The 25,657-nt window shown below is 48.9% G+C and overlaps 11 protein-coding genes across 12 annotated transcripts; 6 read left to right on the forward strand and 5 right to left on the reverse strand.

Moving 5' to 3' along the window:
* Window positions 1-2,100: 2,100 nt before the first annotated feature.
* On the forward strand, window positions 2,101-4,970 carry FOIG_12290 (DNA mismatch repair protein MSH4; the record flags this gene model as incomplete). Its single annotated transcript, XM_031213185.1, has 5 exons — window positions 2,101-2,790; window positions 2,840-3,155; window positions 3,332-3,649; window positions 3,695-4,095; window positions 4,143-4,970. The coding sequence occupies 5 exons, from the start codon at window positions 2,101-2,103 to the stop codon at window positions 4,968-4,970; spliced, it is 2,553 nt and encodes an 850-aa protein (XP_031056930.1).
* Window positions 4,971-5,011: 41 nt separating this feature from the next.
* On the reverse strand, window positions 5,012-6,449 carry FOIG_12291 (protein QA-X). The gene is made up of 5 exons (XM_031213186.1): window positions 6,102-6,449; window positions 5,998-6,049; window positions 5,426-5,950; window positions 5,239-5,370; window positions 5,012-5,187 (listed from the first exon to the last, which is right to left on the reverse strand). Exons 1-5 carry the CDS (start codon window positions 6,277-6,279, stop codon window positions 5,079-5,081), a joined length of 996 nt encoding a protein of 331 aa, XP_031056931.1. The 5' UTR covers window positions 6,280-6,449; the 3' UTR covers window positions 5,012-5,078.
* Window positions 6,450-6,517: 68 nt separating this feature from the next.
* On the forward strand, window positions 6,518-7,171 carry FOIG_12292 (catabolic 3-dehydroquinase 2). The gene has a single exon (XM_031213187.1). The coding sequence runs from the start codon at window positions 6,641-6,643 to the stop codon at window positions 7,091-7,093; it is 453 nt and encodes a 150-aa protein (XP_031056932.1). The 5' UTR covers window positions 6,518-6,640; the 3' UTR covers window positions 7,094-7,171.
* An 81-nt stretch (window positions 7,172-7,252) lies between these two features.
* FOIG_12293 (4-hydroxyphenylpyruvate dioxygenase) lies at window positions 7,253-8,527 on the reverse strand. The gene has a single exon (XM_031213188.1). The coding sequence runs from the start codon at window positions 8,343-8,345 to the stop codon at window positions 7,290-7,292; it is 1,056 nt and encodes a 351-aa protein (XP_031056933.1). The 5' UTR covers window positions 8,346-8,527; the 3' UTR covers window positions 7,253-7,289.
* Window positions 8,528-8,908: 381 nt separating this feature from the next.
* On the forward strand, window positions 8,909-10,175 carry FOIG_12294 (quinate dehydrogenase). Its single transcript, XM_031213189.1, has 2 exons — window positions 8,909-9,292; window positions 9,361-10,175. Exons 1-2 carry the CDS (start codon window positions 9,052-9,054, stop codon window positions 10,098-10,100), a joined length of 981 nt encoding a protein of 326 aa, XP_031056934.1. The 5' UTR covers window positions 8,909-9,051; the 3' UTR covers window positions 10,101-10,175.
* Window positions 10,176-10,563: 388 nt separating this feature from the next.
* On the forward strand, window positions 10,564-11,082 carry FOIG_12295 (uncharacterized protein; the record flags this gene model as incomplete). Its single annotated transcript, XM_031213190.1, has 2 exons — window positions 10,564-10,567; window positions 10,655-11,082. The coding sequence occupies 2 exons, from the start codon at window positions 10,564-10,566 to the stop codon at window positions 11,080-11,082; spliced, it is 432 nt and encodes a 143-aa protein (XP_031056935.1).
* A 449-nt stretch (window positions 11,083-11,531) lies between these two features.
* On the reverse strand, window positions 11,532-12,604 carry FOIG_12296 (uncharacterized protein; the record flags this gene model as incomplete). Its single annotated transcript, XM_031213191.1, has 2 exons — window positions 11,532-11,657; window positions 11,747-12,604. 2 exons carry the CDS (start codon window positions 12,602-12,604, stop codon window positions 11,532-11,534), a joined length of 984 nt encoding a protein of 327 aa, XP_031056936.1.
* Window positions 12,605-13,522: 918 nt separating this feature from the next.
* FOIG_12297 (beta-lactamase) lies at window positions 13,523-15,088 on the forward strand. The gene has a single exon (XM_031213192.1). The coding sequence runs from the start codon at window positions 13,574-13,576 to the stop codon at window positions 14,879-14,881; it is 1,308 nt and encodes a 435-aa protein (XP_031056937.1). The 5' UTR covers window positions 13,523-13,573; the 3' UTR covers window positions 14,882-15,088.
* Window positions 15,089-16,269: 1,181 nt separating this feature from the next.
* FOIG_12298 (quinate permease) lies at window positions 16,270-18,471 on the reverse strand. The gene is made up of 2 exons (XM_031213193.1): window positions 17,142-18,471; window positions 16,270-17,093 (listed from the first exon to the last, which is right to left on the reverse strand). Exons 1-2 carry the CDS (start codon window positions 18,040-18,042, stop codon window positions 16,357-16,359), a joined length of 1,638 nt encoding a protein of 545 aa, XP_031056938.1. The 5' UTR covers window positions 18,043-18,471; the 3' UTR covers window positions 16,270-16,356.
* A 310-nt stretch (window positions 18,472-18,781) lies between these two features.
* Window positions 18,782-21,473, reverse strand: FOIG_12299 (uncharacterized protein). The gene has a single exon (XM_031213194.1). The coding sequence runs from the start codon at window positions 21,126-21,128 to the stop codon at window positions 18,885-18,887; it is 2,244 nt and encodes a 747-aa protein (XP_031056939.1). The 5' UTR covers window positions 21,129-21,473; the 3' UTR covers window positions 18,782-18,884.
* Window positions 21,474-21,614: 141 nt separating this feature from the next.
* On the forward strand, window positions 21,615-25,485 carry FOIG_12300 (uncharacterized protein). Of its 2 annotated transcripts, XM_031213196.1 has the most exons (3): window positions 21,615-25,056; window positions 25,111-25,236; window positions 25,307-25,485. In XM_031213196.1, exon 1 carries the CDS (start codon window positions 21,786-21,788, stop codon window positions 24,531-24,533), a length of 2,748 nt encoding a protein of 915 aa, XP_031056941.1. In that variant the 5' UTR covers window positions 21,615-21,785; the 3' UTR covers window positions 24,534-25,056; window positions 25,111-25,236; window positions 25,307-25,485. The 2 variants fall into 2 exon arrangements, with proteins under 2 accessions (XP_031056941.1, XP_031056940.1); XM_031213195.1 differs by having other exon boundaries at window positions 25,111-25,485.
* Window positions 25,486-25,657: the final 172 nt, after the last annotated feature.

Here is a 25,657-nt window from a genome sequence, read left to right on the forward strand (position 1 = left end):
TGAGGGGCACTGATACAAAGAACACCGCCAGCTTCGTTCGACGGGCCGCTCTCCCTGGTTGAGCGATGCCGCCCTCCCTAAGAGGAAGCTGCGAATGCTAACCAATAGATATTTAAGGCGTTGTATGAAAGAAAGGGCGCAAGTAGTGGACAAGGATAGCAGCCCCATATTGGCTTTGCCGTGGACGACAATGCACTGAGGATAAGACAGTTTAGATGTAGCTAGCCAAGGTTTCGTGATACCTAAAGCCATCGAGGTCGTTCCTCCGGCATAATGAAATGTATTCCAAGGAGGCCTGGAGCAAAAGATAGTAGCACGGGACAGGAGTGGACTTGCACAAGCTAAGAGCATCACGAATCGTTTAATTCATCAACGACTGGCTACACTGTCTTCTATCTGCAGTGGTACCTTGCGTCTAGAAAGCCTCATCCTCATTCATCATTGAAGAGAAGTGTTAAAAAGTCTACTGCTCACATTAATTGGAACGTGCTTATTTCATTCTGACTTCCTGTTTCGGTAATTTGATCTTAGACATACGAGACCGCTCAAACCTCAATTTACAACAGCATCCATTACACTCATGCTCAGGGTCAGGCTCCAGCGGACACTATTTCTGGTTGGCTTGCTCTATTTTATTATTGGTTTATTAATTTGATGTAGTTAAAGAGCTAGAAGATGCACCTCTGCTCGGGTCAGACATTCTCTGGTAGGTAACATGTTCGTATGATAGATTTGACCCTGATGTTCCTGGCAGCCATCATTGTTGGGCTGCCCATTCGTCGCACAGCTGATCATCGAGGTCAAGGGGGTGTGTTCATGGTTGTTTTGGCGGGCATCTTGATGAGCCTCACTTGGAATCTCATCGTTCTTAAGCATGCAACTGTAGGCATGCACAGTATCCTGGGGCTGACAGCGTAATACTTACTAGTCCTGTACTCCCCATTAAGCTGGTGTGGGCTCTGCTCTATTCCTACTCGTGAGAGGAGAAAGATACGCGGCGGACATGTAACTTGCTGCTATGAGTACAAAAGCATGCACCGAGGAGACAAGGTAACCTTCAGCCCTTGAATGGCCATAAGGGAGAGCTTACGTTTATAGGACTCGAGGCCTCTACTACTTCTACTCGTGTTCCATCTTTAGCGAGTTGGTAGGCCCTCCGGTTGCTTCCGCTGCTGCTGACATTTCACCATAGCTTCCCTTCCTCATCAGCTATGTCTTGTTATTGTTGACCTTTCCGCTGCTTTTGATTATGCCAAAGGATCATATAGCCCCATCCCCGGCGACCATTGACTCGAGTGAAGACCCGCCAACGTCGCAGGAGCAAAGTCATAGTATCCTGTGGGCAGTTCTCCATGCGTCCTTCGATCAGATCCATCTTCTCCGCTTCATACCCTCGTGTCACAATATGTGCCTGGAGGCGGTAGGATTTCTTATCAGCAACTTTCGAGGCATCTCACTCCGCGCTCTGGTACAGTATGCATCCTCTCGTTTTGATTAGAAGCTTTCGAAGACAAGTTTGACAGCACACGAATTTAACGCCTAGACTAATACGCGAACCAGACAAATGCTCTCATTAGCGAAGTAGCTCTTGTCAACTTGGCCTTATTCTCTTCCATCATGCCTGCTCTGTTACACATCGTCAGCAAATACTTGGGGCCTACACCCCAGGTCCCGAATCTTGGAATTGTGAGGGCTAGCTTCCTGGGGCCACTCTCGCTTGCCTTTGCCATAAATTCGGGATTTTCACAATTTCGTGTTACTTTAGATGAGCACTATATTGCCTTGAAAGAAGTCACGAGTAATGTCAACATGAGAATAGAAAGTTATAGAGAGTGCGTAGATGAAGTATCAACGATTTCTCGTGCAGTTACTCGATATCCGGCATGATGGTGCTTTCCCTGGCTGCTCCTTCCCAAAACTCGCTCAGGGTCTTGAGGTTCCTCACCACCAACGCAGGAAGGTACCGCCAGTTCTACGCAACACATTTTTTCCAAGTGATTTTTTCCAATTTTTACTCTAAATCACAAAAAGATCACCGCACTTCCTGTCTACCCCCATCTAGACATTACCCTTTGCTGACCACAGCGGATCGATCGCAACATGGATGTGAATACAGAGCGATTCCGCTCCATGCCATCTAGAACTGCCAGTCGCTCGTCTTCGAGTTACTTCCAGAGCAGCGATAGCCAAGCACATCTTGACCACACTGCAGCCCGGAGCTCCTTGGCCCCCAGGCGACCACAGACCAGTCTAAGCGAATACTCTGGATACGATCACTCAGGGAATAGCACAAGACCTAACATCTCAAGACCTTCTACTGTACGCCCTGGATCGAGACCTGGTACTGCATCTGGAAGGAAGTCTTGCAATGGAACCGCCTCATCAATACTAGGGTTCAGCGAAGCGCAGACCATTGTGTGCGCAGTGAGCGAGGCTCGTGGAGTTTCTCCTGCAGTCGGAATCGCATTTGTTAATGTTTCTCTTGGGGAGGCTGTCATCAGTCAAATATGTGACAATCAATCATATGTCAAAACAATTCACAAGATCCAGCTGTCTGCACCCTCACGCATTCTCTTCATGACTACTGCCTGTCCACCAAACAACCCCAGCACCCTCTTTTCTCTTATACAAGACCTCATTCCTGAAACTCAAATTGACGCGATGGAACGGTCAGCATGGTCTGAGACAGAAGGGCTGGAGTATATACACAACCTAGCTTTCAAGGATGACATCAAACCTTTGAAGGTGGCTACACAGGGCAAGTTCTATGCCATTAGCTCTCTTGCCGCTGTAAGTCAAGTCATCCGGGGACTTCGATGAAGATACTAACTCGGAACAGGCAATGAAGTATATTCAACAACACTTCTCAATCAACTTCGTGCCGCACTCGCTCCGCATCCAATACCGACCTTCAGAAGATACCATGATGATTGACATTTCGGCTATTCAATCGCTTGAGATCATGCAGAATCTACGAAACTCAAAGTCTAAAGATTCTCTCTTCGGCCTACTGAACCATACATGCACCCCGATGGGTTCAAGGATGCTTCGTAGCAATATGCTTCAGCCACCCACTCGCCCAGATCTCTTCATCACACCTCGGTATGATGCGTTGGACGAGTTGACCACTAATGAAGAAATGTTCTTGGAGATTCGTAAAGGCAAGTTTTGCAGCGATAGCATAGAATCTCGCTAACTCGAGCAGCCCTCAAGCTCTTTCATGACACGGAAAAGCTCCTGACCAAGGCAAGCTGGCCACCTACTTGATGCATATCCTACTAACTCCCAAAGTTGATCATTGTTCCAACCAATGCCGATGTCCAACAAGTAGAAGAACAGATCAACCAGGTCCTCATGATCAAGAGCTTTCTGGAGTCAATCCCCGAACTTCACACGGCGTTGGGTCCTGCCAACAGCGTGTTACTAACCAAGGTCCGAGAGCTGTGTCGCCCTGAAATCACAAGCCACAGTCTCAATACGATCCGACAGACAATTGAAGCGGATGTTACTTACATGAAGTCTGCGCTAGATCTTCGAAATCAGAGAACCTTTGCTGTCAAAGCGGGCATCAACGGAATGCTTGATGTTGCTCGCCAGACATACAAAGAGCTCACCGAAGATATCCACCAGCACATCGATGTTTTGAATGGTACTAAACATGTCTTTTGTGTAATATGTTACTAATAGGATCTAGAGGTACACGGACTTGATGCTAACCTCCGATACGATAATGGGCGCAAGTATTGGCTAAGGCTGCGAGCGGCAGACTTCGATGACCGTCCCCTTCCGGATCTGTTGATCAATGTGGTGCGAAAGAAGGACAAGATTGAATGCCAGACACTTGACTTGGTCAAGCTCAATCTGAGGTTGTCCGATACCTCCAATGAGGTTGTCATTCGAAGCGACAAGGTTGTACAAGACTTGCTGAAAGAACTACGTTCTGATGTCCCACACTTGTTCCGCGTCTGCGAATCGGTTGCGCTTGTCGACATGATCTCTTCATTTGCGCAGCTTGCAACTACCCGGGACTACGTGAAGCCAGATCTCAGCACGACGCTCGCATTGAAAGCAGCGAGACACCCTGTCCTCGATAAAGTGAGTGCGAGAAGCCACTACTGATACCCACTGACTGACTGATATAGACCATGAACGGCAGCTTTGTACCCAATGATTATTACTCCACAGAGCAATATTGCTTCCACATCGTGACGGGCTGTAATATGAGTGGGAAAAGCACCTACATACGGGCGGTCGCATTGCTTCAGATCATGGCGCAAATCGGATCGTTTGTGCCTGCCGAGTATGCCGCTTTCTCCATCATCCACAGCATATTTGCTCGAGTTTCGCTTGACGACAACATTGAGAGTAACCTTTCGACCTTTTCTGTTGAAATGCGAGAAATGTCCTTCATCCTGAGGAACATTGACGATAAGAGTCTCGCTGTGATTGACGAGCTGGGCCGGGCCACAAGCAACCGAGATGGCCTAGCAATTGCGATTGCAATGTCTGAAGCATTGATTCAAAGCAGAGCATCTGTCTGGTTTGCGACCCACTACATTGATCTAACAAAGGTTCTTGCGGATCGCCCGGGTATTCTCAACCTGCACCTCGCGGCCACTACCTCTACAACTGAAGATGGGCTGCCGCATATCACAATGCTTTACAAGGCGACCTCTGGTGCCACCAGGGGCGAAGAACACTACGGCATCAATTTGGCACGTGCGATCGGGCTTCCTCAGTCCTTCATTGACAAAGCCGAAGAGGTGGCCAAGGACATCAGGCGAAGACGAGAAACGACCAAGCGTAGCTCAGAGTCAACTCGGCTTGTAGCTCGTCGAAAGCTCATTCTCAACTTACAGGATGCATTGAGACGGGCCAAGGATTCTGGAAGCAAGGAGGCGCTTCCAGGTTACTTACAGCTTTTACAAGAAGATTTTGTTGCCCGCATGGAGGAAGTTGACAACATGTAATTGGGAGGTAAATTATTCCGCCACCAATCTCGCATATGGATGGGCAGTCGTGCTGTATTCATCGAATGATGTTCTATATGTTTATTATGTTCATATTGCTGAAGCTGTTCATACGCCTGGGCGCTTGTAATCTAATTCTCGGACTCGCTTCCAGACCTCCCTCACTGTTCGTTCTTGTGTCTGTCGTCCAGTTTCTGTTTCTGATGGACCTGCGGGGCTATGAAATCTTAATAAGTGACTTTTCAAGATTCAGTTGACTCGTGCTTACCGTATGGCCAGATACAGCCGTCCCCCAAGATGTGCTCTTGTAATGTCGGCAGTCTCTGGGTCACTGGGAGGATTGGCGGTTGTTACAAGGCCACCAGCCTCCTCGAGAATCGCGAAACCAGCCGCGACGTCCCTTTCAAAGTTAGCACTAGCTTCCGGGTTAAGACAAATACGTGAGATCATCATACCATTCCCAGCATCCACCCTCCCACCAGATGTCGAAAGATCCCATAGCGGTATACGCAAGATCCAACGTCGCGCTGCCCAAGCTTCGCATGCCATGGACCATACCACCCTTTCCTCCCCTGCCATTTCTCTCCGAAGCCATGTTGACAAAAGACTCGACCTTGCGCGACATGTTGCCATCTGGAATGTCGCGACGGTCCTTGCCCCATTCACACGAAAACGTACAGCCGCTAGGCGCATTAGCAGGCATCGGAGGAATCGGGTTTCTAATCAACGGTAGTCGCTGTGTCTCATTGAGCCATGCACCTCGTCCTGTGCATGATGAGAAGAATTGGCGTAGGAAGGGTGCGTTGATGACGCCAATGACTGGGACACCCTTGACCACTAGAGCGATTGACACGCAGAACATGGGGAAGAGATGTGTGAAGTTGACGGTGCCATCGAGAGGATCAACTACCCATGTCGGTTTGTCTTCAACGAGATATGTTCGCGAAGCACCAGCAGAGTAGGACTCTTCCCCGAGGAATCTGACATCGTTAGTGAGGGTCATGATAAGACGAGGGGTAAGACGTACCCATGATCGGGATATTTACTGAGAACAGTTGTGCGAATAAAGTTCTCAACATCTAGACAGTCAGTGACCAAAACCATGAACAGAAGGATGCAGAGAGGGAATACCATTGTCTGTCTTTGTCACGATATCTACCGAGTTCTCTTTCTCAACATACGAAACAGCACTCGAAGACTCCCCATTCCCATCGATCCGGCGCTGAGCAGCCGCCATGAGCATTTCACCGGCATCCTTGCCGAGCTGCACGGCAAAAGCGTAAATGTCGTTCAATTCGTGCTGCTCCATTATTGTTTGAAACTATTGTTTTTCCAGAAGACTCAGAAAAAGGATAAAAGCCAAACAGTGGTCTTGTAACTGTTTTGTCCGTAGCAAATGCCGTATGAAACCGTTGATTGAGTGGTTTCCGCGGTACGGATTATGATGCGCTGTGGGGAAGATGTGTTGGTGGGGGGAGGGGCAGAGGGGAAGGGATGAAGGCTTAACCGGGCGCGGGGGATGCCGAGAGTTTGGGGATGGGGAGATGGGAAAAGCTGGGGAATTGGCGGAGTTTTACTTTTGCGAGGGATCATTGATAAAGTGATACACAACGAGAGATACTCAGTAAACAACACAATAACTCAATTGACATTGACATACACAAGCAATCATGTCTCGTCGTCTCCTCCTCATCAACGGCCCAAACCTCAATCTCCTCGGCACACGCGAGCCTCACATCTACGGCTCAACCACGCTCTCCGACGTCGAATCCTCCGCCTCAGCCCAAGCAGAATCCCTCTCCTCCAGCCTAGTATCCTTCCAAGCCAACAGCGAAGGCGCCATAGTCGACCGCATCCATGAAGCGCGAGGAAACGTCGATGCGATCATCATCAACGCTGGTGCCTACACACATACCAGCGTGGCTATAAGAGACGCGCTGGTGGGAGTTGATATCCCGTTTGTGGAGGTGCACATCACGAATGTTCATGCGAGGGAGTCTTTTAGACATCATAGTTATCTGTGTGATAAGGCGGAGGCAGTTATTTGTGGGTTGGGAGTTTTTGGGTACAGCGCTGCGATTGAGTATGCTGTTAAGCACTTGAAGTTGAGGACGAAGTTGTAAATATTATCACTGAATCAAAAGATTGTTTATCGGAATTTGATTGTTCAAAAGTATTTGTTTACAGTCCAAGTTTGATCATGGGATTGAGTGGTTATGGAGTTGTGATTGAGTGTATACTGAGCAAATAAAGGCACCAGATGATAGTAACAATGCATTCTTGTGGTATTATAATAACTTGAACAAAACAGAAAATTATTTACAGCATGGCCTGCAATCTCGGCTGTACATCGTCCGCCGTTCTCAACCCCAGCTCAATCTTCATCTTCTCCCACGACTCAGCCGCCCTCTTGGCCGTCTCCTCCGGCACAATCTGGTCCTTATCACAAAACCTCCTATTAAACACCTCAAAGCTCAACCACCCTTCAAACCCCAATCCTTGCACAACAGCCCTCAGTAATTGCTTACACGGAAGATAAGCATTATATGAACTCTCCCCGTAAAATAACCTCGCGTTTCTCGACCAGCTCATCCGCGACGGTTGCTCCGCGTTGTAAAACGGATGGCTCTCGTTCAAGGGCGAACTGAGTTTCTCGCCGTCAGCCACCTGCACCAGAAAGACTTTGCTGACGTCGATGTCTGTGAGGATCCTCTTGATGGACTCCTTGGTAACGCTCTCGCAGTCTTTTGTCTTGCCGCCTACGGCTGCAGGGTCGGCGTAGATTCGACCGAGGATGTTATAACTATCCAGGCAAATACCGAAATTCTCATGGTTAACACGCTGGATTATATCCCAACTTTGCTCCCACTTGTTAATCCTCGTTCCCCAACACAACGCCTCAAAAGCAAACTTAATCGGCGGCTGTTGCTCCAGCCCCATATCAGCAGCCACCGTAAAGTCAGCGGCTATAACACCCATATCATCCGTAAGCTGCTCCTCTGGTAAGAAGCTACTAGGGAACAAGATAAGATCTGTTTCAAGAGCGTGACATAGCTCAAACCAAAACTTCAACTCTTCAAACTGTTGCGCTTGTGCCTCGCGGTTGAGCAGGCCGCCAAAGTGCATGAAGGGCTGGAGACAGATGATGGTGAGGGAGCGGGCGGCGCAGAGGTCGCGGATTGTGCGGGCGGCGGTGATTTGGTTGGTGGGTGTATCGCCGCCAGGGAGGGACTTTGCGAGGTCGACGAGGTCTTCGTAGAAGACTTCGATGCCTTGGAAGCCGTATTTGGCGGCCATGTCGAGTTTGTGGGGGAGGGAGTGGCCTGCAAAGCAACGGCCTAGGGACATTGTGCATATGCTTGGTTTGTGAGCCATAGCTGCGATCAGACGATAGTGTTTTGTCGATACAGAGAAGCCGTCAATGTGATGAGTTGATGAGGAGTGACTACAATGATATGGTGAATGACACTCGATGATAGAATGCTTATATGAACAGCGATAGATACAATAATGAGATAACTAAAGAGACAAACCACCGCTGATGCTGTGGCAACTTGATATAGAATCTACAAAGCGGAGAATCCCCCTGATCAAGACTCGATGATAAAGCAATCATTCATCCAATACCACCCCCGTTTTCCCATCTCGATCTTATCCATCGTCATACAAAAAGCCGTCACGAGGCGGTACCAGCCGAACCCAGCCAAGCCATGCTAATCGTTTAAGAGGACACCCATTCGCAAAATGATAAGGCAATTTCCATGCGACTTACATCATGGGGTGAAGGCCATGTTTATCCATTACCCGGGACCGAGGTGGCTAAGTCTTTATCCGGTGGAGGGGTTCGAGACCCGGTAATTTCTTGCATTGCGACCCCAGCTTTAGTGGATAAACCCTTGAGGCGGAGATTTCGGGGGGCAAGTGTGAAAATGGGATCTGGGGTTTCTTCCATTGCGTTCTCTACTACTGGACGGTTTCAGTACTTGAATAGCACCTATCTTCGCTACTTTCCAGGATCATTTCTCAATCAGGCCACTTTCTTTTCCACTTACTGTCTCTGTCTCTGCACTATCTACCTATCATGTCTGTCCAACAAGTCTCCTCTGAGCAGGTCTCCGTCTCTGGGGACTCTCTCCAATCGAACCAAGTCTCACAGCTCCAACGCCACGGCTACCTCTTTGGCAAGAAATTGACTGCATCGCTGTCGCCGTTTCTTCATAATGTTATTTATCAAGATTTGGGATTGAAGTGGGGTCAGGTTAGACTTGATTCAGCTGATATTCCTGGCTTTTTGGAGTTGGCGCAACATCCCGACTTTTACGGTACGTTCCACTCACTCACTCAATTGAGTTCCTTGTCATGCATGAGTTGAAGTACTGATGATGAACAGGCGCCTCAGTTACTATGCCCAACAAAGTCGCCATCATTCCATACCTAGATGAACTCACAGAAGAATGTCGCGACGTCGGCGCTTGCAACACCCTCTTCATCCGTGAAAGAGACGGTCGCCGTATCTTCTGCGGCGCAAACACAGACGTCATTGGCATCCGCGACTCATTCTACCAAAACATCGACAACCCCGACGCCGTCTTCCACAACAAACCCGCTCTCGTAGTCGGTGGCGGCGGTGCCGCTAGAAGCGCCATCTACGCTCTGCGAAAATGGATGAAGGTCAAGACAATCTACCTCGTCAACCGCGACGAAGCAGAAGTCACCGCTGTGATCGCCGACTGCGCTGAGCGCGGCTACGGCGAGGGTCTACTCCACGTCAAGACCGTATCCCAAGCACAGGTCCTCGAAGCACCCGGCGCCATCGTAGCATGCGTCCCCGACTTTGAGCCCGAGACAGAAGAGGAGATTCGCGCGCGCGCAGTGACGGAGACGTTTTTGGACAAGGAGCAAAAGGGCGCTATTCTGGAGATGTGCTACAACCCCACGCCTTTTACGCGGCTGGGCGGTATCGCGGAGGATAAAGGGTGGAAGGTCATTCTGGGAACGGAGGCGTTGATTTATCAGGGCTTGGAGCAGGATAAGTACTGGACGGGCAAGACGTTGGAGGAGATGCCGATTGAAAAGGTGCATGTTGCTATTGCGGAGAAGGTTGCGCAGAGAGCGGAGGCGAAGCTGTGAGGTTTGTTTTTTATGGGCATAGATAGCGTGCATTATTGGAGTTTTATATAAATGTTTGGACTTTTTGTTACGATATGTTGCCTTTGCTTTGTTGGCTGAAGATGTGATTGATGCTCATCTGGACTACCCTAAGCTTACCTAAACTCATAAATCTTTACCTAAATATAAGCTCACCTGGTGTAAATGTTAGAGTAGCGATGAAAAGTATAACCAGCCTAGGCAATAAGGTATCACGATAGCGAAGTTAACCTTCACGATATTAGGCTTTAGGTTACAGCTGGAGAAGACCATGAGCACTTTGCCCAATCAATGCAGCAAATTGCGAGGCAACAAACGGACATACTTTTGTTTGCTTCAAAGAGCAATAGCTATTTTAATAAAGAAAATATTACAGTTGGATTGTTTCGATGCTTAATCACCGACCATAGGTGAGTTTTGACCTCAACATCCTCAACATACATACATGCGTATACTCACAAGCAGGCACAGAACAAACAAACTACAGGCCTTACAGTCTCTTCACAAAAGACATCACTATGGCTGACTCTTCAAAGCCGCACTCCGCGCCCGTCCCCTACTGGCCTGGGCCCTAACCGGCGATGCCGCAAACACAGAACCCATCTCCGCCCTCGCCAGCCCAGCCACAGTACGCGGCTACGCACGCTACACCGTCCGGTCAAGGGACTATCCTGCCGTTATAAAGAAAGATGGGCATGAAGTAGATGGGGACTTGCTGATCTTGGAGACCAAGTCCCTGCGCAAGAAGCTCGATGACTTTGAAGGGGAAGTATACACTCCTACTAGTGTTGATGTTGTACTGGAGGATGGGAATATTGTAGAGGCGGATATGTATGTCTGGGCTAGGGATGAAGATGCGCTGACTGATGAGCCCTGGGAGTTGGATACTTTCGTGAAGGAGAGGTTGGAGGATTGGCTTGATCTTTTTGAGGGCATAGAGATGATTGGGGGTGATGAGGACTGAGAATTTCTATTGACTTGTCTAGCTATGAACTTGACTCATATCTACTCCTCGCCCTAATCCTCTCCCCATAAACAAAGAAACACCACGGTATAGGCGCCATCAAAAACGTAAAACCCGCCAAGAGCGTCGTTGCCCACCCCGCATCAAGCTTCTCAAACATCTGCAGCGCAAACATGGGAAATGCAAAGCTCAAAGAATATCTACTTAACATCATAGCACCAGACGCCGATGCTCCATACAAAGGACCGTAAGCATCGAGCATAAAGAGATTTACACCAGCGTAGATCAGAAGGCAAGCCAACATTGTCATTCCCTGGAAGAAGATGGGGAGGATCCAGTGGATGCGGAATTCAGCTGTCCATCCTGCTGTGAGGAGACTGGCGGGCAGGAGAAAACTTCCGATCATGGAGGATATGAGACGATGTTCTGGGGGGAAAGGCTCGCTTGCATCATGGGTCTGGTTCCAGTGCATAAGGCGCTTTTGATAGTATAAGAAGTCGATTAGGACGAAGGGGGCACAGGCCAAAAGGGTGCCGAGAGTTATACCCAGATATGAAAGGGACTCGCCTGTTGCGCTGAAATTGTAGTAATGTCTGAAGATCCAGGGAACGGATATGATGAACGTGTATAACAAGCCGAAGATGAAGCCGTTATAGAGACTGACCAGAGTGACGATTGGTTCAGTGAACAGCATATGAAGCGGCCGAAGGATGAGAACCGTAAAGAAGTGTCGAATCGTCCTAGCAACAGTTGTGTGTTGAGACGAGCTATCACCCAAACCCATTCTGATAGCTCGTCTTCGCAAAACAACCTTCTTATAAGTCTCCCTCGTGAACAAAACCGGGATATAAAGAACACACGTTATCACAACAGCAACCCACTGCGTCCACCGCCACCCAAAAGACCTCTCAACGAACCCCCCAACAAGAGGTCCAACAGCTGCTCCAAGCGAGGGTATAGAGTAGTATATCCCCAAACTCGCACCACGATATCTTGGCGCACAATAATCCATTATCGTAGCAGACGTATTATTCACATTCGGCGATGCAAACATGCCCGCAAAGAACCGACAAATCGATAAACTCACGATACCATTCGCAAAGCCCGATCCTAGCAGAAAAGCAAGGAAGATAGGCGTGGTAGCGACATACACCGTCTTGCGTCCATAAGTCTCAGATAGCGGTGCTCCAACGAGTGGACCGCACGCCATGCCGAGATTATACAGACTTAGAGGTAGAACAGAAGGTAAACGGCCTTGATGGAATTCATGGCTGACGGCGGTTTGGGCTGGGGCGTATATAGCGCCTGCGAAACAGGACGCCCAGGCGAGGGATGTTATGGAGGCTATGCTGAGTGTTTTTGTGAGGAGGGAGAAGTTTCGGGGGTTGGAGGGATCGTTGGGGCCTGTCCAGTCGTAGGCTGCGTTGATACGGGTTATTGTTTGTGAGATGGTTGGTTCATGCTGTGAAATGGTATTGACTTGGACCATTTCCGATCGAGGGAATGAGACTGAGGATGCCATGGCGATGTGCTCTTTCGTTCAGAGGGTAAGAGGTCACTGGGGAGTGACGTCGAAGTTGAGAAATCTATGTTCGGCGAAGACGATATCTTGCCGTGGTGTTGGAGATTTTTAGCTTGGCAACATATAGTACGGCACCTGAATACCGAATCTCTCAGTTTCACGTCATTTTCTCTCTGTCATAATCAGTGTAAATTATAATCACTCTCTATTTATGTACTTCTCGCGATGCTTCACAGAATACTGGATGAGTCTTGTTGAGCAACTATATCGGCTTAAAGAGGCATACTGAACGCCAGAAGATGCATGAGCTACAAAATCAGTGCCCATAACAACCTCACCAAGCCTATTTAAGAAATATTAAACGTTTCCATTGGTTATTTCATATAATGTCAGCTATTGCTTTCATTTTAACCGTGTATCGGTAAGAATGCTTCATGGCCGAATGATTACCCCGACTGATCTGCAAGGTTTTCGCGTTTTTGGGGTAGTTTTGGTTCATGGGTCGTCATGGTTCAGGCGATGGAGACATAAGCACGAGCATTTCCTTTAAGCAGGCGATGCAATGTTTAATTGAATTGCTGACTGAAAGAGGTGAGTCATTTGAGATTTGAGGTTAAGACTGTCTGGATGACGTCGTCTGACTGGTTGATTAAACAGGCGCAAAGGAATTCGATATCCGAAGCTTGAAGCCAGAGTTTTAATAAGTCTCTTGAGGAGGGTATTCGAGAAGATAATAGATCTCTATCACAATACAAAGTGGTAGAGCCTTCCAACCGTTGACTCACCGGCTATATAATAGTTGTTATGAGAAGGAAATGGTTCAAGTCGATTCGCTCGCTCGGAAACTAAGCAGCATGATTGGTCGGTATAACAACTTGCCGTGTATATTGACCCACGTGATTAGACTCTCCCTCGGATGATTACCTTTCTGTCTTACATCAACCAACTGCATAAATACTCAGATTCCCAATGCTATCAAGACTGAAAATCACTCATCATTCACGTTTCGCTGTATCCTCCAAACTACCAACCAGAATCAAATCTTTCTCCGCTCTGGCAATGGCGAGAACCATCGAGAAGAACTTCCAAGCCGCCATCGACTCTAGCAAGATCAACGGGGGCATTATCTGTGCTACCAACTCCAAAGGAGACTTCACCTATAATAAAGCCCTCGGCCAGCGAACTCTCCTCTCCGGTGAAAAGCGTCCCCAACAGCTCGATGATGTCCTCTGTCTTGCATCAGCTACAAAGCTCATAGCCTCCATCGCAGCTCTGCAATGTGTGGACGATGGTCTTCTCACTCTCAAGGGGGATTTATCAAAGGTTGCGCCGGAACTGGCGGAGAAGCAGGTCCTCACAGGATGGTCAGAAAACGATGAACCGATTCTTGAACCAGCGTGTCAACCTATCACGCTTGAGATGCTGCTTTCGCACAGCGCTGGAGTGGCGTATGATTTCTTGGAGCCGACTATTGGAAAATGGAGCAGAAAGTATAAACCTAAGGATGGAAAGAAGAGAAAGGTAGAAGATACTTTCATCTATCCTCTTTTGCATCAACCTGGAAAGGGATGGATGTACGGCTCTGGTCTAGATTGGGCTGGTCGAATTGTTGAGCGCGTTACCGGAAATACCTTGGAGGAACATGTTCACGAGCGTATCCTGAAACCTCTTGGTCTGAAAACCGACGCACAGTTCTTTCCCGTCACGAGAGAGGATCTGCGTGAGCGTCTCGTCGATCTCAACCCCGATGATCCAAAAGGTCTCGGCTACGCAGTCATGGGTCAAGGGGCCGAAATCAACGGCCGTACAGATGGATGTTTCGGCGGCCATGGTCTCGCAATGCCTGCACCAACCTATCTCAGAATCACCCAATCCCTACTCGCCAACGACGGAAAGCTCCTTAAGCCCGAAACCTGCGCCGACATGTTTCAGAACCATCTTGCCCCTGAAGCACTTAGCGGTCAACAGGGCATGCTAGCTAGCCCACTCGGCCCTTTCTTTAGAGTTGGTATCGGCGAGGAGACGAAGCTTGGGCATGGGCTTGGAGGCACTATCACGCTTGAAGACGTTGAGGGGTGGTATGGTGCTCATACTATGTCTTGGGGTGGAGGTTTGACGTTTGCGTGGTTCATTGATCGCAAGAATGATATTTGTGGTGTTGGAGCTATTCTTGCCAAGTTGCCTCTTGATGGAGGGGTTGCGAGTGACTTGAAGGATGTTTTCAGAAAGGATATTTATCAAAAGTATGGTGCGTGGAAGGAGAATGGTGAGGTATAATATGGAGACAACCTATGATGACAGGAAGCCTTTGATCAGTTTATCCTGTACCACCTCAGCTCTATCCTAAGTTATCTCGAATACATAAAAACCCTTACTATCCAAGGCATCTCAGTCCACCTTGTTAGCCATTTTGCAGTTTTCTTTACCTTGAAAGGCCCCACGCCTTGTCACGCAGAAAGGGCAAACTTTTGGAGTCACAGGCTGGTATTATTGAACTGTCTAAGATCTGTGTGAAATTATGAGCTTTCAACTTCCCTTCCGCTTCCAAGATGAAGGGGGGCTGTTCGACGCTGTCGGCGAATTCTACGAGAAGAGACATAATGAAATAAAGGAAAGAGGACAACCCCCTTTTTGAACTTTCTACGCACCTGGACCATTCAGCCTGGCTACGATCCGATGTCACGACTTAGAGGAAACAACCTCGAACTCAAGCCATCACTGATCAAAAGAGTACGGGTTTATTCGCAGACTTCACGTAACCTACCAGCTACGCCGATTGTCAAGGGCCTTGTGATTCGTAGAGCTGTGCCTCGACTTATTGCGCTTCAATCTCTGGGGAGAGTCCTTCGAGAAAGCTTCGTGAGCCTGGAATCCTTCTCTTACTCGACTTACCTGTCACGCAGGCATGATCAAGAGAGAGATTTTCTTAAGGTAAAATCCCCTTTCAACCCAACTGTTGGATTAAAAGGTGCTAACAAGTTTAGATCCTTCTACACAGCGACTTCCCTCCTTGCCTGAAACACTCAAGCGATTCATCTATAGCAAACGACCAGTCCTTGGGCTATTCAATCCTCGCATGAGTGACATCAACCAAACCTCCTTATCACTCCGCTTCGCCCGAGCATATCACCGCTTTGCCGAACTCTGTGTACCCCCGGATCTCGATCCTGTGTTATTCCTCAACGAAATCATAGCTCGCGGAAAGTGTGATGAGGCCAGACTCGAGAAGCTGGCTATGGCAACGAGGTGTCTAAGCCAGAGTTCAAATCAAAACACGGTAACAATCTGCCTGACCCTTGCCGCCCGAGCAGCAGCGAACATGCCCCGGTTGCGAATTCTGGAGATGTGATGCTCCTACACTGGCTATGCATGCTTATTTCGGTGTGCTATGGATGATTTCAGGGTTGAAGTCACATGGAGATATTTACATTACCAGTCAAACTTTGATCTTCAGGACAGAGTGCTTCGGGCATGGGCAAAAGTTGCTTCACCTCGTCTACTTCTTAGGAACCGCGCTCCTTTCAACAACACCCGGCCAGGGTGGAAAGGATCAAGGATCCTTCCGCGTTTGCGCCTGAGGAGGCTTGCCTATAGTCCACTTAACGAAGCTCCGTATAGGGGTGAACGAGTTGCCTAATTATTAGGCAACAAAGTATTCAATTATTAAAACAAAGACGAAGATGTTGTTCATAGTGATGTATTAACCCAATCTAAATTATATTTAACCTCATACCTAAATCATCATTAGACTTTTAAGCCTTGCCCTCAATCTGCTCAGCATTGGCCTTCTCCTCTCGCAGATCAGCACCATCAGCATTATGACGGAACTCCTCATCCTGGAGTCTCAATTCCTCCATGACAATCTTGTTAGCCCTCCAGATAGGCTTAGTCTCAAACAGCTTGTCCATCGCCTCAAGAGGAACACCCTTGGTCTCAGGAATGCAGAAGAAGACGAAGAAGATGGATAAGACCATGAGGGAGGCGAAGAAGATGTACACTCCCCATCCCCAAGCATTGAACATCTGCTCGGTGAAACGGGCGATGATAAAGTTCCAGAACCAGTTGTTGGCGGCGGCGTTGGCCTGGCCGAGAGAGCGGGTGGTCTGGTCGAACATCTCCGAGTTGAGAACCCATGGTGTACCGTTCCATGATGGTGTGTAGAAAGCGGTCCAGAGATAGAAGAAGAAGATAGCTGCAATGCCACCAGAGGAGAGGGTGGGGGTCTCTCCAGCATCGATCTTGGCCTGGTTGTTGGCGATCTTGATGTAAGCACCAATGAAGTACATGCAGAAAGCACCACCGCCGGCACCGATCATGAGAAGGTTTCGGCGACCGACGTGATCGATAAGAACGAGAATCCAGACAAAGGTAATAGCCGTCTTGACAACGCCAAAGATACCAGTGGTGAGGAAGCTAGTGTTGGTACCGGTGATGCCGATACTTCGGAAGACAGTGGGGCTGTAGTAGTTGATAGCGTTGATACCGGAGCCTGTGAAAAGTTAGTCATTGAAGTGAAGACTAGGATGAGTGTGCTTACCGTTTTGGAAGACGAAGAGAAGAGCACCGAGGAGGAAGCGCCATCGAACCTTGGCTTGCTTGAGAGCAGCAAAAGGCTTCCAGAAGCCAGCGCCAACAGCGCTGTTGAATCGGTCAATCTCAGCATCGATAAAGCCAATCTCCTCAACGATGTAGATATCCTCTCGGTCAAGGTTTCGCATCCAGCAAAGGTTCTTGATAGCCTTGTCGCGCTTGCCCTTGGAGAACAACCATCGAGGCGACTCAGGAATGAAGACGGCACCGATAAGAAGAAGACCGGCAGGGATGAGCTGAACAGCAAAGGGGATCAGCCAGACGTTTTCGTTCTGGCCAGGGGCATAAGGGAGGTGCTGGTTGATTCCGTAGTTGATCCAGAAACCAACAAGACCACCGGCTTGCCATCCGACTTCGTAAAGACCGACAAGACGACCTCGTACAGCGGGAGGAGCCAATTCTGAGATGTAAATGGGTGTCATGTTGGAGCATCCACCGACACCGATACCGGCCAAGACGCGTCCACCGATAATAAGGCCGAGACCCCGGGCACCATTGGCACCCAGCATCATACCAGCACCGACCATAAAGACAAGAGAGAAGAGGATAAGAGAATATCGGCGGCCAATGAAGTAACTGCTGACATAGGCGAACAGAGATCCAAAGAAGGCACCGGCCTGGTACACAGAGACAATGTTCTGCTTGACCAGGGCAAGCGCATTAGGCTCATAGTTCTCAAAGTTGAACTCCTGCACGAATGAGGGCAGAGCAAGTGTCGTGCCGATGAAAGCAGAGTCGTAACCAATTGTGCAAGCAGCCATTGATGCAATGGCGGCGCATGTGTAGACGCGCCAGTTGTAGACGGCCTTCGGCGTAGGCCGATCTTCTTGCAGAGTCAAGAGGCCCATGATTGCGGCGTCTCAAGGTTCAAACCTGAACTTTACTGCTTGAGAATTGTTGCAGCTGTGGGGAGATAAGGTTGCAAAGAAGGTTGTGGATGAACTGGAGAGTCGAAGAGACAATCCCCAAAACCGGTGGGGGGCAAAGATTTATACAAGTCAAGTTGACCCATATTCCCCCTAGTCTAGCAGTAAAACGTCTCCAAAAACTAGTGTGCCGCTGGACCAGCAAGGGCCAACTCAATTCAACAACCGAACAATTGCTTCTCCAGAATTGGAGATTCAGTCCGGGGTTTGCGGGGTTGGATCTGTGGGGGAAGAATATGCTTCCGTCGTTGCATGGGATTCGAGATTGTCATTGTCTGTTTGCTGGGACGCACAGGGTGTCTGGATCTCGTGTTGCTGAGAGAACGTGTCGAGGGATAAAGACTTTTCCACGGTGCCACATCCTGACTCAACTGTTCTGGGGTCTCCGCATCATTACCACCATGTGGCCGCGGATCTAACCTTGTTTCGTTAGGAAATGGGGAGAAAATCTCAAGCGCTCATCATTTATCCCTGTGTTCCCCATTTGCACGGCGATGTCGGCACTATTCCGAGGCTGATTGGACATTTTTCAGCAGCTCCAACACACCGCGTCAGCAAAAATATAGCATTCTCCGAGGATGAAAGGATGTTTATTGCTGGGGATGCTTGTAAGTCGCACAAGGATCTCGACCTGAACAGATGTGATCAGCGCTGTCAGTCTGGGCAGTTTCTTACGCCCCATCAGCCAAGACATCACAGGCAGGCAGGCAAGGACAACTTGGGTGAATATGTATCCGTGTAAATATTGATTAGATTGCATTAAATCATGTCCCAAAATCACCTTGAAACATTTCGCCAAGATCACATCCTGGCGCAAAGCCCAAGTTAGTCATAAACTGAGGATCCACATCAATACCATCCGCGCAGTCTATGGATCCAAGCTCATCCAGAATTGCGTCGTAATCAAGTAGTTGACTCGGCATCGAGTTTTGTAGGGATCCCATTTGCCCATCAAGAGATGGTGTATGAAGAGTATGAAAGGTCAGGTTGGGTGTAAGTGTGTATAGAGACTGTGAAGTAGCTGGGCTACGGTCTGCAGCTTGATAACGTTGCCGTTCATATGATAATGCTTGTTGCTCTTTTTGGCGTTGCTGCATTCGGCCGAGCTCATGTTCCAGTTCCCCGGATGTGATAGGGGCAGGGTGGTCTGTGTGATGTGAGGGATGAGAGGCGGTTGATATCTCATCCATAAATGATGGGCTCACTATTGGGCGGCGTGACGGATCCACAGAACTAGGTGTATGCTGGTTGCTTTTAGGTGCGTCTAACCCTTGATATTTGAGCTTCCAGCCGTCTGTGAGCGATCCAATTGTCGAATTCCACTTGACTTGATCGTGTTCTGGCATTCGGTTCCCATGGCCGTGGTGCTTGACTATATCCATCAAGATGGCTATGATTGGCGGTGTTCCACCTGGTCCAAAGTTTTCTAGACACGACTCAACAACCTCTATGAAATTAGATAAGAGGGACGGCCGATGACCTGGCACCAAGTCCAAGGTAATTGCCAAGAACATGCCTTGGAGCAGGTATGCTGAGGGCATTCTTGGCGTCGAGCCACCGAAGATGAGGGAATTGCAAAATGAAAACCGAGCGTCCAGGCTTCTGACAAGGTCTTCTGGGGTGATTCGTTGAGGATTGCGGTCATTGTATAGCTTTGCATCCATGCTGGTACCCCAAAGTCTACAGAAAGCAAAAAGTTGTCGAAAGGTTGATAGTGGTGATGCGCAATCTGGTGTTGATTCTTGTCCATCATCCGCCGCCTTTCCGAATCCCGAAATCGAAGTCCATGGCTCGTTCAAGTCGAGAGGTTGTTCTATAACAACAGAAGGAAGACTATGTCGAATTCCCGATGTCACTTGCGGTTGACCAAGACTAAGTGAAGCAAGAGAATCCAGGATAAAGCTTCCCGCCAGCACCCTGACTTCGTTATGATTCAGAGAGGCTGCGTCGCCTTCCTTGACCGGAAACATGTGAGATGCTGTCGCGCGATAATGCAAAGCAAGACGCGAAGCCCGGCCTATCAAGATCCATGCTGTCATCGTCTTCTTTTGGCCCATGAGTACTAGCGAATGAAGGAGGAGTGAGGAGATATGGGCCAATTCGAAGGTCTCGTCGTCGGAGGGTATAAGCCGTTGCGCGATGGAGTAAATTTCGTTAGGAGAGAATCCGTTCTGTCGTGATGGGTCAGAAGAAGCCGCGTCTTGAAATGAAGAGACAGCAAAAACTGCCCAAAGCTGAGCGTGTAGCGTCGACGAGGGGTTGGCTTCGATGACAAGGCCCTCTGGGGGATACATCAAAGCTGTGCGTGTAATGATTCCAGGTTCAATAATTGGGAACCAGCTGTGAGTGTAAGACATGTAGATGTCGACAAGTCTTTTCCAGTGTGGAGGCAATGTCAGCTTGGTAGGTAATGATGGCTGGTCTGAGTTGAAGTTGTAAGATGCCGCCGGGATGCTCGTCTGTGATGGATTGGCGCCTTGTATCGATAGTCCGGGTGATGGTTTGCCGTCGAACAATTGTGCACCAGTCGGGCTGCTATCTTCAGTTCCCGAGTCGTCTGCGGATGTATCGTTTTGAGGCGTCTTCTCATCGGACAGCAACCTGCCAATGTCTTTGTGAACCCGACTCTTGCTCCATCGTCGGTAGAGGCGATGGCCAGCTTTGTCCTTCGTCGCGAGGATGCGGGTACCATCTGCTCCATCATTCTGTGTAAGGAGACGATGAAGAGCTCCCTCACAGCCAGGAACCTGTTCAAAGAGCCATGCCAGCGACAACTCAATTGTCCGTAGGTATCCCGTCTGCACGCCTCTCTTGCGGGACGCAGGGGTGTATGAACATGGCCTGTTTTGTGCGGTGCATGTTCCACAGTGAGGACGGGCGCCATCGCACTTTTCTCTAGCAGTGCGACATGAATCACAGGCAAGGGAGACTCGTTGACGTTTGGCGGGAGCTGTGGTTGCGGGAGCGCTGGTAGTATCCGCATCGTTTTCGCGTTTCCTAGGCGGCATTGCTTGGATGTAGTTGATCAAAGAATGAATGAGCTGCCTGCGCCGCGAGGCCAGCAGTCATGACGAAATGAAAGAGAGATGAGGGGAGAGGAGCCTAACAGCAGTTGAAGAGGGATCAATGCTTGCTAGTATGACGATGATGTGGATTGTATACGAGTCCCATGTCAATAAAGCTCAGCTCAGATACGCGATTCCTGTGCCATTGTCATGCAGATCTGTCTCCCATGACCGAATTCCAAAGCAACAGTACTGGACAAAAGCAATACGATACGATGAGACGTGATGCGGGGAGAATCTGGGGCCCTAGAATAATTCTGTGTTGCTTGGGGATGGTCTGTAGGTTCCAGCCTCCAAGTTCCGACCGCCGAGTCATCACCGATGTAATTGGACAGGACCTCGGAGTGGGTCGGATAAACGCTTTCCCGACCAATCGCCTCGCTCTTGCCCCGGATTGTCTGGTGGGGGATCTACCGAGCTTCCTCGCCCATCGCCCACCCACTTCACAACTGACAGTCGGACTCAGCGCTTCTCGACAAGCCCACATCACCATTCTCCCCTACCCAACAAAGAGACCCTTCTCTACAGCCTCAATAACTGCGATATCCTGGTGACTATGGCGCCTTCTTGAAACAGCGCTGGTCAAAAGAGTCCGGACACATGCAACACGAAATGGCAGGCGTCAAGAGGTCCCTGGGGACCTTTCTTGGCCACGAGGATACCTTGCTTCGACCAAACGGCCACAGCCGACCGAAGACCGTCCACTACAATCATGGAATTCCCCGCGATAACCTCGATAATTCGACACCGCAATCACAGTCTTTCAAACTGAGCGATGTGCTTCAGTCTCAACCTCCATCCCGGGCTACTTCTCGAGCCAATTCGAGAGCCAATTCTCAATCCGCGGCTCCGTCAAATACGGACCAACACGATGGACTTACTCGAACACCCTCTCCAACCTTTCCTCCCTTGACTGGGCAGGTTCCAGATTTTAGTCCAGATGCGTCAATGATACTTGTTGGTATGCGCGGAGCTGGAAAGTCGACATTGGCTATCATGGCATCCTCGGCAATGGACCGCAAAGTCATTGATCTTGAGCCAGCTTTCCAGAGATCCATGGGCCTGTCGAGTGCCGCTTATAAGTCCGAACATGGGTCTTCAGAGTGCTACAAGCAGCAAGCCAAGGTCCTGCAAAGTATTTTGCAGCGACATTCTACTGGCTGCATCCTTGTCTGTTCCTGGATGGAGAGTCGCGTGCAGAGTCTCCTCCGAGAGTTTGCAGCGACCAACCCAGTTATCCACATTGTCCGCGATTTTGATGCCATTCAAAGTCATCTCAAGATCCGCGACGGTACCAAGGTCCAGAGCTTGCTCGATGTTAGCAACGCCATCTTTAGGTCTTGCACCAACTTCGAGTTCTTTAATGTCACAGAGAGAGTTTCCAAGTCGTCGCTTTCTCGGGAATCATTGACACAAAGATCACCTGCTCCATATTTAACATTAAAACATGTTGAGCGACACTTCCTAAAGTTTCTGTCTCTTGTTTACCCAGCGGGCACAATACCGTTCACAGATTCTGCATTCCCATTATCGAGGATACCTGCGGAGGAACGCAACTTTACCTACGCTACCTCCATTCCTCTTACCGACGTTCTTAAAGACTCTGTGGATGTTGAAGAGCATGTCATTGGAGCAGATGTTGTGCAAATAGTCGTCCATGACTTGGCTGAACATGCCGAACAGGGCACATTGACGTCTGAAGCCAGCGCAAAGCTGCTTGCCAACATTACCAAAGGTGTCGGTATCGTAAGGCGAAGCACAATCTTACCCATAATCCTACATCTATTCTTACCTCATACAGCAAGCGACGAAGTCTTGCGTGTCTACCTCGATCTCGTTCACCATTCCGTACGACTAGCACCAGAAATGATGACAGTTGATCTTCGACTCGAAGACGTCCACATCTCACGCATACTATCTATTCGAAAGAGAACAAAGATGATTGGCAATTGTTTCATTACCACAGATCCTCCGTCATGGGAATCTCCAATATGGATGTCGTGGTATAAGAAGGCCAACAATCTGGGATGCCATCTTGCTAGATTGATTCGTCCTGCAGTTACTATTGAAGACAATTTCCGCATTCACTGCCTTAAGACATCAGTTGCAGCTTTACAGGGGCCGAAGATCCCACTTATATCTTACAATTCTGGCCCTCTGGGTCGGAATTCCCAAGCTTTCAATCGTATTCTTACTGTTGTCCGACCAGACTCGCTGGAGCGGGTGAATCCCAGGCCCCCAATAACACCATCAATTACCACGGTCGGCGCAACAGAAGCTCTTTTCTCGTCTTTTATATACGACCAGATGAAGCTTTACGTCTTTGGCGCCAACGTGAGCTATAGTTTGTCTCCTGCGATGCACAAAGCAGCATTAAAGGCATGCGGTTTGCCCCATACCTACGAGCCAGTGTCTTGCGCGTCGCTTAGAGGAATCAAGCATTTAATCGAGGATCCAGAATTTGGTGGAGGTTCAATCGGCCTCCCCTTCAAAGTTGAGATCATTACCTTGACACATTCATTGAGCAAACATGCCCGGGCAATCGGTGCCGTCAATACGCTGATTCCCATCCGCTCCCTAAATGAAGACGGGACAATTCCTACTGGGGCTGCTTTCTTCGATAGCGTTAATCGCTCTGGTCCCATCAAGGCTCTGTATGGCGAAAATACGGATTGGATTGGCATCCGCGCGTGCATTCGCCGCGGCCTCTCTCCCGCCAACGCAGTCGTGTCCAGCAGCTGTGGTCTGGTCATTGGAGCGGGTGGCATGGCTAGAGCAACGGTCTACGCGATGCTTCAAGTTGGTATCAAGAACATTGTTATCTGTAATCGCACACCCAAGAACGCCGAAAAAATGGTGATGCACTTTACGCAGGTCCTTGAGAGGAAGGACCATGGCCTACTGAGCGCTGGTAGCGAGCATTCTCGCTTCCATGTCATCGAGTCAATAGAAGATGCCTGGCCAACAGAATTCCGACTACCCACCGTCATTGTTTCTTGTATCCCAACTCACCGCATCGGCAACGTCCCAGCCCCCGAACTTACCCTCCCTAACGAGTGGCTGGGAAGTCGGACTGGTGGTGTCGCAATTGAGCTTGGGTACAAGACATTAGATACACCATTCCTAGCCCAATTCCGAGCAGAGTCGCATCGTGGTTGGGTAAGTATGGATGGTCTTGATATGTTGCCAGAGCAAGGTTTTGCTCAATTTGAGTTGTTTACTGGTCGGAGAGCACCGCGTCGGCTTATGAGGAGGATGGTGTTTGAGGCATACCCCAATGAGGAGGGCAAGTCGAATTTTGAGGAGTTACAGCCTAGGTTGCAGTCGCTTGATGAGCAGGAGACATGATAATGAATTGAAGTTTGAGTAATGTATCTGAATAACTCATTGCTGTTGATTGTGTTCAAATCATTTATCGTTCGTAAATTACTGCAGGTATGGCTGGCCCAACGTCCAGGCCGCTTAAGATCACCTGACATGGTTCATGACCCTTGCAGTCAATTACATATTGCTAATCCTCATCATTTGACTCTCTCAATCAATACGGACGCATCACGGCCCGTTTCTCCGCGTGATGCTATCTCGCTGTATCCCCAAGTCTCTTCGGGGAGTCAAGCCTACCCTGAAGTTCTCGTCTCGCTTATATCACAATGCTGTCGCAAAGTTCACCAACATCGATAAAAAGGGCATGCCTGTCTCCTATGATATTGGTATCATGATTGGCGAACCTGGGGAAAGTTATATTATATTGAGCTCGATATCGGGAAAGCTTTCAGGCGTGATGTTGTTTCCCAACTTGGATCCGATGGTGCACACCAAGTCGTAACGCTGCCACTTCGTTTTGATCACCGTTCATTACACTTCATACATCGTAAGTGCCCTTCAGAGAAACAGAGCACGAATTCACCTGTTAATGAAAAGGTAGAGTCCTTTCCGCTTCCTCGGATTGAGATACACCAAAACTTGGGCGATTCTAAGCATGACGTGAGTTCTGCGACACTTTGGCTCACAGGGAATTGGAATGCAGTCACACTTGATGGGTCACCAGACGGTTCGTATCTTGTTACCAATGCACATTTTTGAACGGCTCTAATCATTTCGTGCTTTTCTCCTTTCGATAGAGGATTTTGAGAGAATGTCCCGAGAAACCGCTGTCAAGCTCAAGGGCGCATTGGATAAGTTGAAGGATAAGGTAGCTAGCTTGGTTACGAAATAGGCTTACTTGAACCTGGAGCCTCTGATGTATTTTGTTATTCGTCTGGAAACCAATTGAGGTATAAGTGATACCCCCCATTCACAAGTTGGCTTCCGTTCTCTTTCCTACAAGTTTCGAGCCTCAGGTATCCACGCGTTTTCGATATTCTACTCCGCTTCATCATCACCACTCTCAATCACTGACCTGCTATATCAATTTATACCATATTACCCAAATGTAAAGCACCCTCCTTTAATCGGTCTTTGATTCTTTTCAT

The sequence above is a fragment of the Fusarium odoratissimum genome (genome assembly GCF_000260195.1).
Source record: "Fusarium odoratissimum NRRL 54006 unplaced genomic scaffold supercont1.26, whole genome shotgun sequence".
Classification (NCBI taxonomy): Eukaryota; Fungi; Ascomycota; class Sordariomycetes; order Hypocreales; family Nectriaceae; genus Fusarium; species Fusarium odoratissimum.